The sequence below is a fragment of the Lepisosteus oculatus genome, chromosome 7, assembly GCF_040954835.1.
Source record: "Lepisosteus oculatus isolate fLepOcu1 chromosome 7, fLepOcu1.hap2, whole genome shotgun sequence".
In the NCBI taxonomy this organism is placed as follows: Eukaryota; Metazoa; Chordata; class Actinopteri; order Semionotiformes; family Lepisosteidae; genus Lepisosteus; species Lepisosteus oculatus.
Window position 1 is genome coordinate 29568386 of NC_090702.1, and position 20181 is coordinate 29588566.

Consider the following 20181-nt stretch of genomic DNA (forward strand, 5'->3'; position numbering starts at 1 on the left):
AAGTCCACTAATGCCTCCCAATTAGTCAGAATCATGTCAATTACCAGTTCACAGTTATTGTTGAATCCATCTAGAGTGAAAGTGTTTCAATTCTGTGGCATTGCTTTTTTTAAAAAACTGCTGCTGGAAAGTTATTTAAAATATGCCATTATCGAGTGGTTTTCATGTGAGCATTACAATTACCAGAACGGTTGGGCCAAAATTGTTCTTTCCTCTAGTTTTAAAAACAGAAAAGAAGAAAGTTTAGCATGTACAAAGTATGGATTGAGAATTTGGATTTTCGAACATTTTTGACAGGCGCGCGGCTTTGCAAAAACGGCAAAATTGGGTCAAATTTGTTTTTTGAGGAAACAGCAAAACAACACCTTTTCTGCTCTGCAAATACATCCTAAAGCATAGCGAACGCATTAGAAAATGTGTAGGTGTTGTTCCAACACTAACCCTAACCCTACCTCGGACACTTTTGGAATATACTTCCAAATCCCAGCTTTAAAAACAATGTTCAAAAAAGTCCACAAATGCCCCCCAATTAGTCAGAATCATGTCAATTACCAGTTCACAGTTATTGTTGAATGCATCTAGAGTGAAAGGGTTTCAATTCTGTGGCATTGCTTTTTTTAAAAAACTGCTGCTGGAAAGTTATTTAAAATATGCCATTATCAAGAGGTTTTCACGTGAGCATTACAATTACCAGAACGGTTGGGCCAAAATTGTTCTTTCCTCTAGTTTTAAAAACAGAAACGAAGAAAGTTTAGCATATCCAAAGTATGGATTGAGAATTTGGATTTTCGACCATTTTTGACAGGCGCACGGCTTAGCAAAAACGGCAAAATTGGGTCAATTTGTTTTTCGAGGAAACAGCAAAACAACACCTTTCCTGCTCTGCTAATACATCCTAAAGCACAGCGAACGCATTCGAAAATGAGTAGGTGTTGTTCCAACATTAACCCTAACCCTACCTCGGACACTTTTGGAATATACTTCCAAATCCCTGCTTTAAAAACTATGATCAAAAAAGTCCACAAATGCCTCCCAATTAGTTAGAATTATGTCAATTACCAGTTTACAGTTATTGTTGAATGCATCTAGAGTGAAAGGGTTTCAATTCTGTGGCATTGCTTTTTTTTAAAAACTGCTGCTGGAAAGTTATTTAAAATATGCCATTATCAAGTGGTTTTCACATGAGCATTACAATTACCAGAATGGTGGGCCAAAATTGTTCTTTCCTCTAGTTTTGAAAACAGAAAAGAAGAAAGGTTACCATGTACAAAGTATGGATTGAGAATTTGGATATTCAACAATTTTTGACAGGAGCGCGGCTTAGCCAAAACGGCAAAATTGGGTCAAATTTGTTTTTCGAGGAAACAGCAAAACATCACCTTTCCTGCTCTGCAAATACATCCTAAGGCACAGCGAGCGCATTAGAAAATGTGTAGGTGTTGTTCCAACACTAACCCCAACCCTACCTCGGACACTTTTAGAATATACTTCCAAATCCCTGCTTTAAAAACTTTAACTTTTGATTTTCTTGCACAGTTCATTTTTACTCCTCATCAGACATTACTGTTATTTATCTCACTGTAACTTATTGTATTACTGGTGTATGTTTAGGATGGTTTGTGAATGTTATTGGCTTTATGTTCTATATCTGTATAGTATGTTCTTAATTGGATGAGCTCACTTAGCCAAATTCCATTCAACTAGTTGATATGGAAATAAAGTATCAAACTTGAACTTTTAATTTACTGTATAGTTTTTTCATCAACAAATCTGTAGGAAGAGAGGTACTGTACATAACTGCAGTTTATGTTGCACTTAGGAGGAGGAACTGGGTCTATAATGTTAACAGAAGAACAATAAAAAATAAAGCATTTTCTTTTATAAGCAGATTTGTATAGGTTCTTTCTCTCCATCACAATTATCTGTTTTGATTTTATTTACATTTCATGTTTTGTAGTTTCAAAGTAGACATCTGTTAAGACTTCCGCACTTCAGCTTACTTTTAAAGTTCCACAATTTAATCTGTATGTCATCAGAGTGATGATCAAATTAAACGCCCGCAATCACTGGATTCCTTTGTGATATTCCAAAGATTTTGATAACAGCTGAGCATAGGGTTACATTTTGACTGGAATAATCAATGCTAAACTTGAGAGTTGTTCATACAATAAGTATATAAAAATAAGTGCTTATATATATCTTGTCTGTTTTTTATTAATATTGACAACATTGAAAGTAAAAAAAAATTAGGAGGCATAATATTGAATTTCTTTCACACTTTCTGCAGTCCATCACTGGCAACAACTCTGTGTTCCAAATCGTCCTGCATGCTATGTTCTCAATACATTTTTCTCACACCATGATTAGCTTTCACTTCCATTAGAAGCCCACTCATCATCTGTAATTTCAAGAAATGATATGACTTCTGGTATTTTCAAAAACAGAGCTCTAAAGCTCTGGCATTAAAAAATGAGATCTTTCAGATGGCTTTATGCATGAAAACTTAAAAAGGGTATATAACAAATCAACATACAGCTCTCACGTTCACGTTTTTTAGCAACATGTCTCTTAATTATTGTTTAATATGTATGTATACACTTCACTTAAACAAGGAAGCAGTTGACTGGAATGACATCCAAGAGTAGAAGGACTATATTTGTTTGGGAGATCTGTGATAGAGTAACCTGTTATTTTGAATTGGTAGTATTGAACATATTAAAGGTAAAATCTTTATGTTTGACAGCTGAGAATGAATGAGTAAAACTGGGAAATATAATAGCACACACTCAGGGGATACAATGATAAATACTATAAGGCTTCCCAACCTTTTCACCCAATGATATTAGATTACCTCCCCTTCCATAATCCTCCAATGATTTAACCTACTTTCCTTTTCTTTGTTCTCTTTTGATGTGTAAAATGTAAAGCAAAGTTTTCTCATTGAAAAATACGAATACTTAAAAAACATAACAGATTTCAAAGAAACTCTTGTTCTAGATGTTGCTTGTATAATTGGTTTAATTGTATTAATCACATAATCTCTGTTTCCTAATAAATTACCTCAGAATAATTGAAATTAAGAATTTATCTGGTTTTGTTACATAATGTTATCTAAAAGGTTATAAGTTGTTTCACAGAATACAGTCTATACTACAACATCATATTACAGTTAATCACAGTAAATGAAAGAAACCTGAAAGGATAAATGTGGTACACTTATATCTTTCCTTTTAATAATATCTAACTTTTAGTTTAAATCTGTTGAGTTTTACAGATTGCAAAAATTCTGCAAAATTTGGTATTTGAATGCTTTGAAATGTACAGTACCTTGCAAATGTATTCACTTTCTTCCAGTGATGTCCTAGTTTGTTGAATTACAAATAATGTATTCAGTACATTAATAATGCATAATATTAATAATTCTGTAATGTATTATGGTTATTTTTTAAGCATAACCTGAATACTTAAACCAAACACATTTATGGGTGAAAGAAGTTAAGTCTCCATAAAAACTCAAAAACTAAAATATTGTAACACATACAGCCACCATTGTGGGTTGTTAGAGCCGGCTTACCAGAGCAGTGACGTCACCGTCCTTCCCTGTGAATAGCAGGGACCACAGCTGCCGGGTTGACGGGAGATTTCCCTTTGGCTCAAGAGGCTGGGTCCCTGGTGAGTGACGGTGGAGAACTGGGTTTGAGTCCCCGACGCTGGGGGGCCGCCCCGAGGTGGCAGAGGTGAGGGCGCATACCGACGTAAACCCGAGAGCGCTACATTGGTGTCAGCAGTGGAATGGGATAGCCCTTCGACGAGGACGGCGAATTAAGCGTGGGAGAGTGTAAGGCATACGGCCACCATTGCAGGTTGTTCAAGCCAGCTTACCAGCGCGGTGACGTCACCGCCCTTCTCTATGAATAGCAGGGACCGCAGCTGCTGGGCTGACGGGAGATTTCCCTTCGGCTCAAGTGGTTGGGTCCCTGTTGAGTAACGCCAGAGGCCTAGGTTCGAGTCTCTGATGGTGGGGGGCTGACCTGAGGTGGCAGAGGCGAGGGCGCATGAACCACGTGAACCTCATAGCGTTACAATATGGTGATCACTTAAATATTCACCTGCCTCAGTGTGGTGGAAGCACCTTTGGCAGGAGGTGTTTTTTAGATAAGTCAGCTGATAGCTTTGCACATTGGGAATGTACAATGTTTGCCCTTTTTCTTTGCTCAAGCACTGGCTTGGAAAGGTCACTGATGCACAGCAATTTTCAAGTCTTGCTTCAGATTTTTTATAAGATCGAAACCAGGACTTTGAACAGTGAGCTCGCAAAACGTTTGCTTCTTTTTGTGGTTAAATCACTGCACTGTGGTGTAATCCTTGCACACTGGGTCATTGCCCTGCTGTTGAATTGTCATCAAAGTTCTACTCTCCAAAGTTTGTGTTTCCAGATCTCTCTGGTCTCAGTGATGTGCAGCTCTGGGTGTTCCTTGTATGTTGTTTGAAGGCTCTGCAACTCAGTAGGCTTTTCGTCCAGCAAGTGGGATCCTTCATACATCCTTGAATCACACTCCTAGTTTCTCCTCAGTAGCATAATATTACAATATATATCCATTCAATTTCCATTTGCTTTACTTGCATCTAATTGATTCTAGCTTCTGGTTAATGGGGAAAACTGGTACATTTGACTACCACTCCTCTTTCTGGTTTAGCTTACTTTTTTATCTGTATTATTGCTTATTCTCTGCAATTGGGATACCACTGCTCTCTACCTCTCTGTTGTACTTTGGTGCTGTTTCAAGGTTTTCTTCAAACTGCTCACAATCCTCTGATCTTGGATTTTACCCATTTTTGTAATTTTGTCTCAGATTTCACCATAATTCTAGTAAGGTGTGCAATCACTGAAACGTGCATTAATTTCAAATTTAACTTTGAGTACTGCCATGATATTTATCCGAACAAGCTTAATTTTGCCTTTTTTGCAAAAATTTTAGAACATGCTTTGCAAGTGCAATACAATTTAACAGTCACCTCATCGCAAATTACCTCTTTGAACCCTTCCAATTAAGTTTCAGACAATTACATGGAATAGAAACCACTCTTGTTAAAATTACTAACAATCTTCCAATGGCAGCTGATTCCATTGTATTCTAATTCTCTTAGACATACAGTAAGTGCTGCTTTACACACTGTAAAGAATGACATTTTACTCTACCATGTTGTAACCTTGTTTGGGGTTTCTGACATTGCTCTTAAAAGGTTCAACTTTTATCTTCTTTATTGTTTTTCTTTGGGATTTTAGTTCTGAAGTTGGTTTGTTGAATTTTGTATTCCCATGGCTCACTACTGGGCCTCCTGCTATTCAGGATCTACTTGTTCCCAGTTGGTCTGACATTAAAATAACAAGGTCTAAGATATCATTTTCTATGTCCATACTAAACCTGACATTGAAGCAGCTGTCTCTGCACTTCAGAATTACCCCTCTTTTATAAAAACCTGCGTGACTCAGACGTTCTCTCACAGCAAGAAGACTGAGGTTATGCTACTCTGAACCTCCTGTCACCTAAATAAAGCCAATGCAGTAACCATATCTGTGAATGGCACTGTGCTATAATTTCAATCTAATTTGAAGAATTTAGGGGTGATATTCCATCTAGTCCATCACATGCCAGTCCATTGCAAGGCACACACAGACACAAACATGCAAACACTCACACCAAGGCCAATTTTCCCAAAAGCCGATTATCATACCTGTGCAGTATGTTTTGGGACTGTAGGAGGAAAGCATAACACCCACAGCTAATCCATGTAAACATTCAAACATTCAAATTTCACATAGACAGCACCCAGGAATTGAATCTAGGACCCAAGCAGTGTGAGGCAGCAATGATAACCACTGCGCCACTGTGCCACCCCCCATTGTAATATCTATTTAATAAAATGTTTAAATGATTATTTCTTTTGATGTTCATCATATTTTTCCAGGACAAATACTTTTTAGCATTGAACACTAATTATCAAGAATAGATTTGAATAATCAAAATCTCAATCTTCAAAAAAGTTCTAGCAATAATTTACAAAAGCATTATGTTGAGAGAAACAAAAGTAATGCAGCATTCTACATTTAGTCTTTTTAGGAAAAAGCAAGAGATATTTATACAAATCCATCTAATTTTTCAATACAAAACAAGCAAGGACGCACTGTATTTAAATGGCAGTGAATAAAGGGATTATGTTTATTAGAGACAATGTTCTTAAGCATCATTTAATCCATTTTAAAATTTAATACTAATGGCTGTAGTCATCATCTAGCTGAAATGTTATCCTGCTGCATGGAACTGTGACAAAGGATGAACATAAAGCTCTGTTGCAGCTGCGATGCTCAGCTTGAAACTAATCCCAGCAGAGCAAGACAATTTCGCAGAACAGAAGGCATACTCTAAATTGGGCATGATTAATGAGTGGGCCATAAAATGGATGGTCTTAATTAAATAACAGTGGTTAATTAGTATGTGATTTATGCTGATAATGGCACTTAGAGTTGTCAGGAAAACCTTCCATGGAGAAACTTAAATGCAACTGAAAGTGCATGTCTCCCAGGGTGGCAACATGATTGTGGTTTAGTCCAAACAGCCCTAATCTGATGGTTAAATTAAAATGCAAATGTCCCAGATGTGGTATAAATTAACATGTGTGGAATATATTATGTATTATATATAATAAACAGTCTTCATAGTGTTACAAGGACTAAATTCCACTGAGAGATTCTCACATGTAATAGAGCTTCAGAGCTCTGCTCGAGTGTTTTGGAAATACCATGCAACCATGCAACAGTATTCCTGCTTTCAAATTTCCTTAAGACCATTTCGTTTTCATTTCCCATGAATATTTAAAATTAAAGTACTTAAATTACAAGTGCCGTGGTTCCTTTTAATTGTTCGTTTAGAGACTTTGAGATTTGAGTAAAAATAGAAGACAGTGTGAATGGTGGGCAAAGCAAAGGAGAAAGAAGGGAATATTGATATTTAACTAATGCGTTGTTCAACCAACTGATTACCCAACCAGTTTGTGAAGGCGTTAACACAGGGTAATGTTTCCATATTGTGCACTATTTAGTATTTTTCTCCAACAAACATAATAAAGTTAGTGGAAATAAAAAGAGACTGAGTACGGTAACTACAATGCTATTACGTCAAATCTTTTTTTTTCTCCCACTATAAAGGAGGTACAGCAATAACATCGGTCTGCAATATGAGGGAAATGGCCTTTGAAAGAATGACACGGGCTCTGGGAGTAGTGAGGTGAGATAAAACCATTACAAAAGGGGTCAATACACAGTGGAGGTTCAAAGACACACAAAGGAGCTGTTCTGAAAAGAAAATCATGCTAAAGGTAAGAATTTCAGCCTCTACTAATCAATCAAGAAAAAAGCTATAAGAAAGAAAACAATGATTCTGACATTCTAATGGAACAAATATTGAGAAATTGGTGAGAATAAACTGGAGCACCTGGCAAAAGCCCACACAAATATTTGAAGAACATAGTCCACTCCAGATCTGAGCACAGGACCCATGAACTTTGAGACAGCACCACCATTGAACAGTAAAGTTCATACAGTATATATATTTAACTAAAAATTACCAAAAAGGACACAAAGTGTAAAATTGCAATAAATTTAATTAATAATTTCAAGACTTGTTTCTTGACGCATTAATCATGAGTCAACTATTGTACAGTACATCAGCAATTTTCTCATATTGTGTATATTAAAATACATTTTCTCTTTGAAGCAATTCACAAATTAAAGATCTGAATTCACTGTTGCTTTTCAATTATAAGCTACAAAGACAGGACATACACAATATAATGTGTTTTCTGGCTGATCAAAGGGTATTCTTTGTTGTTAAACAATAGGAAACTAAAAAATGTTTATTTAAATTAATTTAACTGAGCAATAGATAGAAGAGGATTTTTAAATTCTAAAGTAAGGATTGGAAGAAAATCTGACATGGCTATATGATATTTATTTACTTATTGGGTTCATATTTTTATCCAAAGAATACTTGAGTATCCATTTATTCAGGTGAGTATGCCATAGCAGGAATCTGTGGAAAGTACCAATCACAGAGATAGCAGTGTCTTGCCTGGGGTTAAATCTACAGCCTTACAGTTATAAATTCAGAGCCCTAAGGAAATGTAACAGATTTCTGCTTTTACCTGAAATATATTTCAGTAACTATAGACCTATTATTTTAAATCCCTAATTTAGGAGAAAACTGTCATCTTTTACTGACAGAGCTTACAGGTGTTTTACAGCCTAATTCTTCTTGATTATAGGTTTATCAAGAGCATATCCAATTGGCAATATTAGGAGAATCACTGTCTTCAATGTTGTTTTATGACTAGTGATCTTCACAAACAAAATTGCAAAGCTTTGGTTAAAGTTTCCCCAAATGGACCCCAAAACTATCCCAAGCAGTGGAAGTCACCCTTATACAGTATATGTGATACACATTAATTTCAATCTCTGCTTTTAATGAGTCAATTAATCCCAGAAGTGTTTATCTCTCAGTAATTTGATGCCTTACAAACCCTGTTCAAAGACCAAAAATGTTCACTAGACCACAGCCTTTTCAACTCAATGAAGACAAGCAGATGTGTCCATTATTAATAATAAAATACTTCAACTTCTCTTACAACCTTAATATCCTGGTAGTGAAATAATCACTGTAACCACCACTGTATGAACCATAACAGGAATTAGCTGAAGAAATTGCTAGTCGTCCATTTGTAAACAGAATTCTGCAACAAGAGACGTTTTGTGCCAATCTCCTACATTTAATTTCTTTTGATCACTGAAATAATACAGTTGGACATTTGTCAACATTACTGAAAATCATGGGATATTCAAAGCAGCAACTACAAAATACAGGCAAGTGTTGACCTGCAGCCATATCCCCAAGTCCTAAGACTTAATGCATGTTCTGTTTGGGGAGCCATCTTTACTGCTGGTCTATGCAGATTCCTTCTCTCTTCTTCTTCCGTGACAGTTGGACATCCTTTGGCACAAAGCAGACAAAGACTGAACATGCTGCAACCCAATTCATCATTCCTATCTCCACTGTAAATCTCTTTTGGACTGCACCCGGCCAAGCACCTGATTATAATGACAATAAATTAATTGGTCACATCACAACCCTTGAAAATTCAGCTCTTCTTCTAAACAAGTACTTGTCTTTTAAGCATTTGGTTATTGACATAATTAAGAGGTACTACATAAAACAGAGTGTTTAACCCTGTTATTATTAATTTATTTTGTAATCCCTGAGTGATTGATCAGCTGTTTGTATCACATCAAATGCATTGATTTAGATGTACTTATATTTTATTATTTTAATCTGTGTAGGTCTCTGTTGTTCTGAATGATTGATTTCCAGAAGCCATATAGTGTCCCATTTCTAGTTGTTTCAGTAAATTCAAACCATCAGATCACTAGCATGCTACAGGAAATGGCATATCATTGTTTATAAACATAGACAAATTGTCTAATAACGTATTAGACTTGTTTGAAGAGGCAAATGTTAAGAATTTCATTTTCAAAAGTTTTTCAAAAAGGAACGCATGAAAGTTAAACTCTTAATTTCAAACCTAAGAACACAGATTAACATGTGCATGCGGGAAAAGTACTGAACAGAAAACAAGCCATGAAGTACAAGAACATGCACAAATTAAGATTAACATACACAGAGCAGTAATAAACACCTTCAATAGAGTCATTTTGTCTTTACCCTGGAAGATAAAAGATTAATATTAATTGAATATGAATGCTGAAGCAGTTTGCTGCATGACCTTTGCAGGAATTCTTCTGCCATTCCAATTTTTTAAAAGTAGCTTGTTTCATTCATTACCTGACTGATTCTTTTGGAATGCATCCCAGAAAGTTGCAAATACAGGTATTCACTAGACTTGATACCAGCAGCAATGTCAACACTAATTAATTGCAGCAGATGCCTTATCTACTTCCAAAACCATTTCCTTCTTTATCAACCATTTATACCTTCATGAAAAGAATCTAAAAGTAGTAAACTGTTTGCAGCCAAAGATTTCCAAATTGCTGCTTGCAAAACAAAATGAATGGAATCTGATTGCCATAAAACATTTCTGTGAATATTTTAGTCACAGTGCCACCTATCTTTCCCAACAAGTATTTTTCATACTTCAAACAACTGAAGTAATGTTTACCAAGAATGAAAACTAACTGCATCTTATACGCAGTCTTATCTTAATAAATTAGAGTATTGCAGTGACTCCAAGGCCATGGCCATTACTTTAGGGCAAAATACAGGTGTGTTCACAGTGCCTGACACACCCTTCACAGCCTGATGGGGAATTTTTTCACTCTTTACCACAACTTACACACACTCCTCCAAAAGTGGTTTTGTTATCTGGCCTACTCATCTGGGCAACTCACATGCTACATTTACTCTGAGCCCTCTGCTTGCAAACTCTCAGGCTCAGAGCCCCTACTCATACACACCTTAGTCCTTTTTACGGCTTCTTCTGAGGTCAGCTTCTTTGAGGTTAAAATCATGTCCCTGAGTCTTGCCCAAACCCAGACTCAGTGAACCTCACCACTGGTTTGGTTATGTACACTAGTCACTTTCAGGTACAACTCATATTTTGCCAAAGAAATGCAACCAAAAGAGAGAATCACCTCCCTAACACCTCATTTTGCAAAACCAAGGACCCCTCTAATGCACTCTGAACTTCCATTCACACATTACTCACATACGTCACAGCTCCCAGCACAGCTCTATTGTGACCAGCCTTGCCATCGTGACTAAGATACAATGACCTCTTTTCTCCCTCTCACTGTTTCAGTCCAGCCACTGCTGTACCACATGAGTTAGGCAGACACATAAATCTACAGACACCAGCCCTCACTCACTCTGTGCCAAGTCTGCTTTCATGCATATTAGACTGATGGGGCCGATGGACCGATGTACCAACGGCCCAACCGTTCCCCCTCACAGGAAAGTATGCAGACTACTCTTTTAGGCATGACCACAGCTGTGTATTATTAGTTTACAGACTGCCTTACAGCTGTGGCCAAAGCAATGCATGCTTCTCTAACAAGAGCCCCGCCTCCCTGATAATCACACCCCATGATATACCACATTCCAAGCAGTCTACAGCTGCATTTGGGATCCTTGTATTCATTGCCAGTTAAATTGATAACATAGACACAAAATGTGCCTCACAACTTTTAAAGATACTTAAAAAAAATTAGTGCAAGCTTTCTTTGCATTGAATTAATATACTAGAGTGCTCTTGGGTGGTTCATCAGAAATAACAAGCCCCCAAAAATGCTACAAAAATGCTGTTTGCAGCAGATCATTAATGAAATGACAATTAATGAAGCACAGTGTCATTGCAGAATATATATGTAGATTATCATTAACTGTTTTGTAATATTGTGATTCTTCATTTTACTGTTTAAATAGCACTGTGCAGATGGTTGTTCTTTTGGAAATGGTATCTAGGCAATCCATTTGCAGTGACCCTATTTTCTCAGGAATACTATCTAAGGAATACTACTATCTGTGGAAGCAAAAAACTGCATTTAAAAATGTGCAACAGTAGTGCTATTATTGAAACATATATGAGCTTTAAGGCAAAAACCATGTTAAAGAAATACAAATATAAGCATGTACTGAAAGCAAACGAGTCCTGTTTTTATCATGTTTCATTATTGGCTTTTGGACAAAAAATATTTCCAGAGTTCAATGATACTATATTGTACTGGCTTTTAGACAAAAATAAATTTTGTCCCAATCATAACCTGAGGTGTGATTTCTGGTCACAATGTTCAGACATAGATTTCCAATCTGCAAACACCCAGAAGATGTTGTGATGGATGTTACTGTCAGTGCAACAACCACAATGCGTGATGGACCGATTAAACAGGTTCAACTTATCCATTGTAAAAATGAAAATAAAAAAAAGACATTGAAATATTCCTTTCCAAGCATCCAGTTTTGCAAATGCATCATAATGCATAAATAATTATTTTAAAAAGCAGACTCCATTGTGCTCCTGCAAAGTTAATAAAATCATGAGAAACTGATCCCATACAAATATGAAAGCACTGACTCCTAGTCACTAGACCACCAGAGAATCTGTATACTGCTCACTAATAGAAGATATTTCAACAAGATAAAATGCTTATTGAAATAATGCCTATAAATCTGCAAAAATTATTTGACTGATAAGTAGGTTTTTTCAAGCATACATTTCATCAAGAGTTTTTAAGTTTTTTATTTGTCATTTTTTCAGATGTTTTGTTTTGTTTGATTTTCTAGAATTAGCAAATATTAGTTATGAGTATACAACAAACCCTTTTTAACACTGTTGTCAACCCATAGTTTTCAGTCAAGTTAATCAAATGGGTTATTCTCTGTATTAGCCAGAAGCCATATCACTCTGCAACTCACAACTGGCAACCCATTGAAGCTAAGCAGGTGTGAACCTGGTCAGTACCTGGATGGGAGACCTCCTAGGAAAAACTAAGGTTGCTGCTGGAAGAGTTGTTAGTGGGGCCAGCAGGGGGCGCTCACCCTTCAGTCCATGTGGGTCCTAATGCCCCAGTATAGTGATGGGGACACTATACTGTGAACTGGCGCCGTCCTTCGGATGAGACGTAAAACCGAGGTCCTGACTCTCTGTGGTCATTAAAAATCCCAGGGTGTTTCTCGAAAAGAGTGGGGGTGTAACCCTGGCGTCCTGGCCAGATTTCCCATTGGCCTTTACCAATTATAGCCTCCTAATAATCCCTATGAATAGGCTTCATTACTCTGCTCTCCTCCCCACTGATAGCTGATGTGTAATGAGCGCTCTGGTGCTCTATGTAGGTGGATGCTACATATGTAGGTGGTAGCATTGGTGGTGGTGGAGGGGAGTCCCCATTACCTGTAAAGCACTTTTTGTGGAATGTCCAGAAAAGCGCTATATAAGTGTAGGCAATTATTATTATTGTAAACAATTCTAAGCCACAGATTTTATCTGCTGTAACCATCAGTATGATGTGTAATTAAGTGTCTTTTTAGTTAATCTTTTTTGTATATTGTTTTATCATTTTCACAAAGTGTACAGTGGACTATTCTGATAAGTCCTCCATAATGTGGGTGTTGAAGGCTATGGGTGGATAGGTTTTTAACAATAGACTGTGTGTTATTTGTTTGTGTTTTCTATAAACAAAGACTGCTTTACTTCTTAAGTACATTGTTAGTTGGCTTGGTTTATATTCTAAGTACAAAAAGTCACAAAATGTCCAGCTCAGAAGTATTCGCAAGATTTTTAAAGGGTTTAAACAGCATTTTTGATGCTGTTATTTCAACACATGATAACCAAACATTTGTGCACATACTCGAAAGTCCAGAATATGTTGAATTTACTCTTCAACACACCAGGATGTATACTATTTCTAATTTTTCAATATGGAGAAGCATTTTTATTTTATTATTGTCCCTTCATATATGTTTTTGTTTTAATGAGAAAATTACTTCTCACAGCTAAAAGTGAGAAATGAAGCAGTTTCTGTGAAGTTTGCATTTAGAAACAAAGTACTCAGTTGAGACAGTCAAAGAATCCTTTCCTTACCCCATGTTTCCAGCCATCAGGAGGCACAAATTGTAAATGTGAGAGAAAATAAACAAGAAAAGAATTGTGCTGAAAAACATTGTCATCCAGGAGCCGTGGTCTTCTCTGAACATTTTCAGTCGCAGAAATCGACCTAGGGTACAACAAAATCCCATTTAATGTGGATAATGAGTTCAAAATGTTTGCTTAAAAACATAGTTATAGACAGTACCAACAGAAAAGAACAAATAGCCTTTTTTTACAATAAGTAGTAATGCAGCTAATATATAGGGAATAACAGTGATGAAATGTTTTTAAATACAAACCCAATCAGAAGCTATTGCTTTTTTACACAAGAGTCCCTCTTGTGCAACAAAAAATAAAAACAAATAAAACATCTTGTGGGCATTGTATGTTCAGATTTTCTTATACAAACACTTTCTAATTTAATATGGAAATCTAGAATTTCATCCAAGATAAAAAGAACATGTCTTGAACTTATTTATCAGCCCAATATTCTACCCCTGTTTTTCATTAGCGATGCTGTACTTTCTCGAAATTCCTCTTGCCACAGGCCAACCTGCGTCAGGCCAATTCTCCATGTTGATATTGCAGGAAGGGATTAGTAGTGATGTCAGTGCCTGGTGGCAATGATATAAACCATTTTTCACCTTGGAGAGGACGAATAAATATTGGAGAACTGCAGGTATCTCACAGCAAGAACAACGGTGCTGCTGCACCAGCTGGAAACTATCATTATGTGAAATCATTGGCAAAGTCCCTCGATACAATTTAGATCAGGAAATACTGTACAGTATATCATGTTTAACTACTTATTCTAAAGATGTACTTATACATTTTTCAAGATATAACATAATCTTAATGGCTTTTGGAAAACCTTAGTTTTTAGATATGAAAGTTAGAGTTGTGTCGTTCAGGGTTTTCTGTTCTATGGAAAAGGAAACATAAAACATTATTGTTGGACAAATACACTTTGGGTATAAAACATGATATTCCAGAGATATACGTCAGGTCTGGGTTGGTCTGCCTTTTAAGTTTAACTATCCCAGGCCTGCTATATATCCCTAGAACCACACAGCCCTGAATGGTTTATATTACTTACAACACTATTATCAATTTAAAAGAAAGCAGAACATTTAAATAATTTTTACAAATTTAAAATAATTAAAAACCAGTAACAATCACAGTGTTATATAGTCCCAATACACCATGGCCTTTCATTTATTATTCATTAAAATAACACATTTGGCTGTTAAATTTTGCACTGAAAGGGGAATTTCAAAAGTAAAGGATTAAGCACTAATAACTTGTGCTTAATCCTGGTTTGTGTGTTTCAAATGACATGGAGAAAGACCATTTTGATGTGAGTTTAAGAATGAAACTGAACTCCACTTTTTCTGTTTTTCAGAGTGTACATTCAGTAGCTTTGTGGACTGATTTCAGATCAATGAAATGTTACAGCAATTACTACCTTTAATTCCAAACCAACTTCTAAAAGTAGAAGTACTCCTGTACTTTTTAAAATGTGATTGTTGTAGAATTTTTAGAGAATAGTTCCTGCACAAAAATTGGTGGAAAGTAATTCATTTGTGTCAGTGATTTTGTGACTTAAGACTGGCTGATAGTAATAGAATTTAAAATGTTGTGGCACTCAGTGACTTGTAAGTGTAATTAGGCTAATTTACATAATAGTTATATGCAAATTATGGTATATGCTATGTACAGTATACACACCTTTGTTTTACCAATCAGAAGCTTTTATTTTTATATGACGTTATATATTGTATATATAACATACTTAAAACATGAATATAGCAACATTGCAATACATTTTCACCCCTTGTTTTTTAACTGATTAATCTATTTGATTATAATATTCTGAGATTATGATGTACACATATCAGTTTACATCCCATTTTACTGTATGTCCTTCTTAAAACCCTATGCATGAAATGAGAAAACAGATAACAACATAGATAACAACATATATTTAGACAGAAATTCTCCTATTTTATAGGCAATATGCATATAAACATATCCCCTGCAGATAAAGAGGGAGCTCTAGGAATGGTGCTGTTGCAAATATTTTAATCTGCAACTACTTGTCTGTTTCTGAAACAAAAACAACAGAATCAAACAGCAGATATAGTAGTGTGTGTGCCTAGCCAAACCCAATGACAGCATTACCAGACTCAGAGGAACCACCAAATGGGTTGCTTTGGCATAGCAACAACTTCAGCCTTCATCACAATCATGTCATGGAATAAGTGTTGGTCTTGTATTTGTGTGTGTAATATGTAATATGTGTAAAATGTAATATGATCATATGTGTATGTAACATGACATGTATTATATGTAATATGATAATATTTGTCTGCACTTGAAAGGGTTTCTCAAGATTTTCTGTTTCAATCTAGGACCAATGTCACACACTCAGTTTGTTGAACTGCAGACTTAATCCCATTCAGATTCCAAGGGATGAATTTGTAGATGCATACAGTAATGTCAATCACCACCAAATAATACTTGGTAACATCAGGTCTCTGTATGTGTGCACTCAAACTGATCACTTGGATCACTTATTTCAAGGATACTTTACTTGAATTCACCCATACCGCCAGCTGCTGATTATCCTTCTTATCACAAAATTGTTACAAAATTACAAATCTTGAAATTATTTCCTGTCAAAACGTGCAGACTTAAGATAATGTCATCTAATGTAATATTTATTTTGGACCTACCCGAGGTTACATTTCTAAAGTTTCAGTATGAAAGAAAGTAATCATATGAAATAAATACAGTGCCTTGCGAAAGTATTCGGCCCCCTTGAACTTTTCAACCTTTTGCCACATTTCAGGCTTCAAACATAAAGATATAAATTTTTTATTTTATGTGAAGAATCACCAACAAGTGTGACACAATTGTGAAGTGGAACGAAATCTATTGGATTTTTGAAACTTTTTTAACTAATAAAAAAATGAAAAGTGGGGCGTGCAAAATTATTCGGCCCCCTTGCGTTAATACTTTGTAGAGCCACCTTTTGCTGCGATTACAGCTGCAAGTCGCTTGGGGTATGTCTCTATCAGTTTTGCACATCGAGAGACTGAAATTCTTGCCCATTCTTCCTTGCAAAACAGCTCGAGCTCAGTGAGGTTGGATGGAGAGCGTTTGTGAACAGCAGTTTTCAGCTCTTTCCACAGATTCTCGATTGGATTCAGGTCTGGACTTTGACTTGGCCATTCAAACACCTGGATACGTTTATTTGTGAACCATTCCTTTGTAGATTTTGCTGTATGTTTGGGATCATTGTCTTGTTGGAAGATAAATCTCCGTCCCAGTTTCCGGTCTTTTGCAGACTCCAACAGGTTTTCATCCAGAATGGTCCTGTATTTGGCTGCATCCATCTTCCCCTCAATTTTAACCATCTTCCCTGTCCCTGCTGAAGAAAAGCAGGCCCAAACCATGATGCTGCCACCACCATGTTTGACAGTGGGGATGGTGTGTTGAGGGTGATGAGCTGTGTTGCTTTTAGGCCAAACATATCGTTTTGCATTGTGGCCAAAAAGTTCGATTTTGGTTTCATCTGACCAGAGCACCTTCTTCCACATGTTTGGGGTGTCTCCCAGGTGGCTTGTGGCAAACTTTAGACGAGACTTTTTATGGATATCTTTGAGAAATGGCTTTCTTCTTGCCACTCTTCCATAAAGGCCAGATTTGTGCAGTGTAAGACTGATTGTTGTCCTATGGACAGACTCTCCCACCTCAGCTGTAGTTCTCTGCAGTTCATCCAGAGTGATCATGGGCCTCTTGGCTGCATCTCTGATCAGTCTTCTCCTTGTCTGAGCTGAAAGTTTAGAGGGACGGCCAGGTCTTGGTAGATTTGCAGTGGTCTGATACTCCTTCCATTTCAAGATGATCGCTTGCACAGTGCTCCTTGGGATGTTTGAAGCTTGGGAAATCTTTTTGTATCCAAATCCGGCTTTAAACTTCTCCACAACAGTATTACGGACCTGCCTGGTGTGTTCCTTGGTCTTCATGATGCTCTCTGCGCTTTCAACAGAACCTTGAGACTATCACAGAGCAGGTGCATTTATACAGAGACTTGATTACACACAGGTGGATTCTATTTATCACCATCAGTCATTTAGGACAACATTGGATCATTCAGAGATCCTCGCTGAACTTCTGGAGTGAGTTTGCTGCACTGAAAGTAAAGGGGCCGAATAATTTTGCACGCCCCACTTTTCATTTTTTTATTAGTTAAAAAAGTTTCAAAAATCCAATAGATTTCGTTCCACTTCACAATTGTGTCCCACTTGTTGGTGATTCTTCACATAAAATAAAAAATTTATATCTTTATGTTTGAAGCCTGAAATGTGGCAAAAGGTTGAAAAGTTCAAGGGGGCCGAATACTTTCGCAAGGCACTGTATGTACAGTACAGTCAAAATACCTAGTTGGGTGCTAGTAAAACATACTACAGTGCATTGTCATAAAAAAAAACTGTTTATTTTGAGTCCCACACATAGAGGTAATCTGTTATAGTATGTCAAGAAAACCACATTGAAAGATTTCCAACAATTTGTGGCAATGTGATTTGACCGTGAGAAAGACTAGTTTCACACAATCAGCTACAGATTTACTTTCCTCTAATATATAATGTAAAATAAATAGATACAATTAATATACTGTACTTATTTATATTCTTCATCCCTGTCCCCTACTCTCTTTTTTCAACACCCACCCACACACACGAGCTGTTTTTATAATTAAAAGTTAGAAGTATCTTTTCTGAAAAATTTCTTTAATTAGCTTTTTAATACCTTCGAAACAGCCTCACTAGCAAGATTATGCTTTCTATTATGTATTTTATTACTAAATCTAAAGCATTTATAGGACATGTATAATTGTATACTATATCTTCAATCTGTGTGGTAATTGGCAGAAAGATAGCACAGTGGCGCAGTGGTTAGCACTGCTGCCTTGCAGTGCTGGGGCCTGGACCCAATTCTGGACCTGGGGTGCTGTCTCCTCCCACAATCCAAAAACATGCTGATAGGTTCATTGGCTGGAAAAACCATACATACTGTAATTTTATATGTTCTTTTAATGTTTTACTATTAGGTTCAGTTAAAAACAAAACCATTTAGAGGACCTAAATACAAACCATCAGCACATCAAACAATAAATACTTTTTAAATATACATATATTTTGTTTGTTCTCTAATGATAAGTTATTAACGTGCCTGGAGCGACAAGTGCTGGAATATTGGATGATGGGTTAAACACCACATTGTTATAATGTCCATTCTGGTGTTTCATCATGTGAAGTATCACTTTATAAACCCAGTGTATAGTTCTCACATCAAAAAATAAGGAAACATATTGAAGAGTCTATATCAATCTAAGTGTCCTGTGCTTCTGTTGAAAGACATGCCTTGAGCTGAGCTCCAGACTTTTAAGTATAAAACTGATAAAACTTTGTTCTAAACAATTCATTCATGTCATATTGCTTTAAATTATAAAGCCTTGAAAACAGGAATACGAGAGTAAACAACTGAACATGAATGAGGCCATACTGCCTCTATTTTTATTATGCAAATTGGTCACCTAAACAACACAGTTATCTGACATCCAAGTGGTAGCCACCAGCTCTCTCACATACCATAGAGTAATGACTGTAAGAGCCATAAAAGTACATGAAAAAGGGAAGTAAATTGGAAAAAAACAGAAACGTAGCTCATGGCACTGAATGCAAGAGGATGTCAAAGGGGTGATGTGGTTAAAGAAAGAAGTAATGCATCAGTAAAGAGCAGAGGAAGAAAAACAGGAAGAAAAAAAAGTCTTGGCAAAGTGACCAAAGGTTTCAATCTACATTAATCTGGACAGTTAAGCATCATCGTAGCATAATACAATCTTAGATTTTAGATATGTTATTTATAACATTTCCTTTGGGATTTCATTGGACCAGGGTTTTGAACAAAAGCACATACAGTACAATTACATTGCAAAGGTTTCTATTAATGATTATTTTTAAGTGAAGAGCTGAAGTATCAGCTTCACCAATATGGCTGGGTAGTATGTACTTTACTCCAAAAAATGGCACTCAATGGTCTGTCCAAGGGAATGAACCTACTGAGGTTGATAAAGTGAATTGTTTATTCACTTTTAAAAATAATATGTTTATGTGCAGAGACACATCATAACAAACACCTTTAGGGTGGCCTGTTACAGAAACACACCAAGTGAGACACACAGAGGGGTTAAACCAGCCCTGGTTCACGCTGAACATAAACATGAATGCTGCTGGCAGCCCTTTCAAACATATTACAGTCATACTGTAACTTGCTAAATGACTTCTTATTGTTGTTTTGTGTGTTCTTCATATGTTAAACAATATATTAATGAAAAGAATAGCTAATATCTTTCTTTCATCAAATTAAAACCATTTAGTTTTTTTAATTGACAGATATTCATTACAGCTATAATTTTGGGATCTGCACTCCACAAGTAATTTAAAAATGCATCATTTAAATTGT

At 36.3% G+C, this 20181-nt stretch overlaps 1 protein-coding gene across 1 annotated transcript in view; it reads right to left on the reverse strand.

Moving 5' to 3' along the window:
* The window catches only part of tmem117 (transmembrane protein 117), a 280385-nt gene that overhangs the window by 204383 nt on the left and 55821 nt on the right, over window positions 1-20181 (reverse strand). Inside the window, exon 4 of the mRNA XM_069192367.1 lies at window positions 13645-13777. Within this exon, the coding sequence (XP_069048468.1) occupies window positions 13645-13777 (133 nt within the window). The remainder of the gene's footprint in view (window positions 1-13644; window positions 13778-20181) is intronic.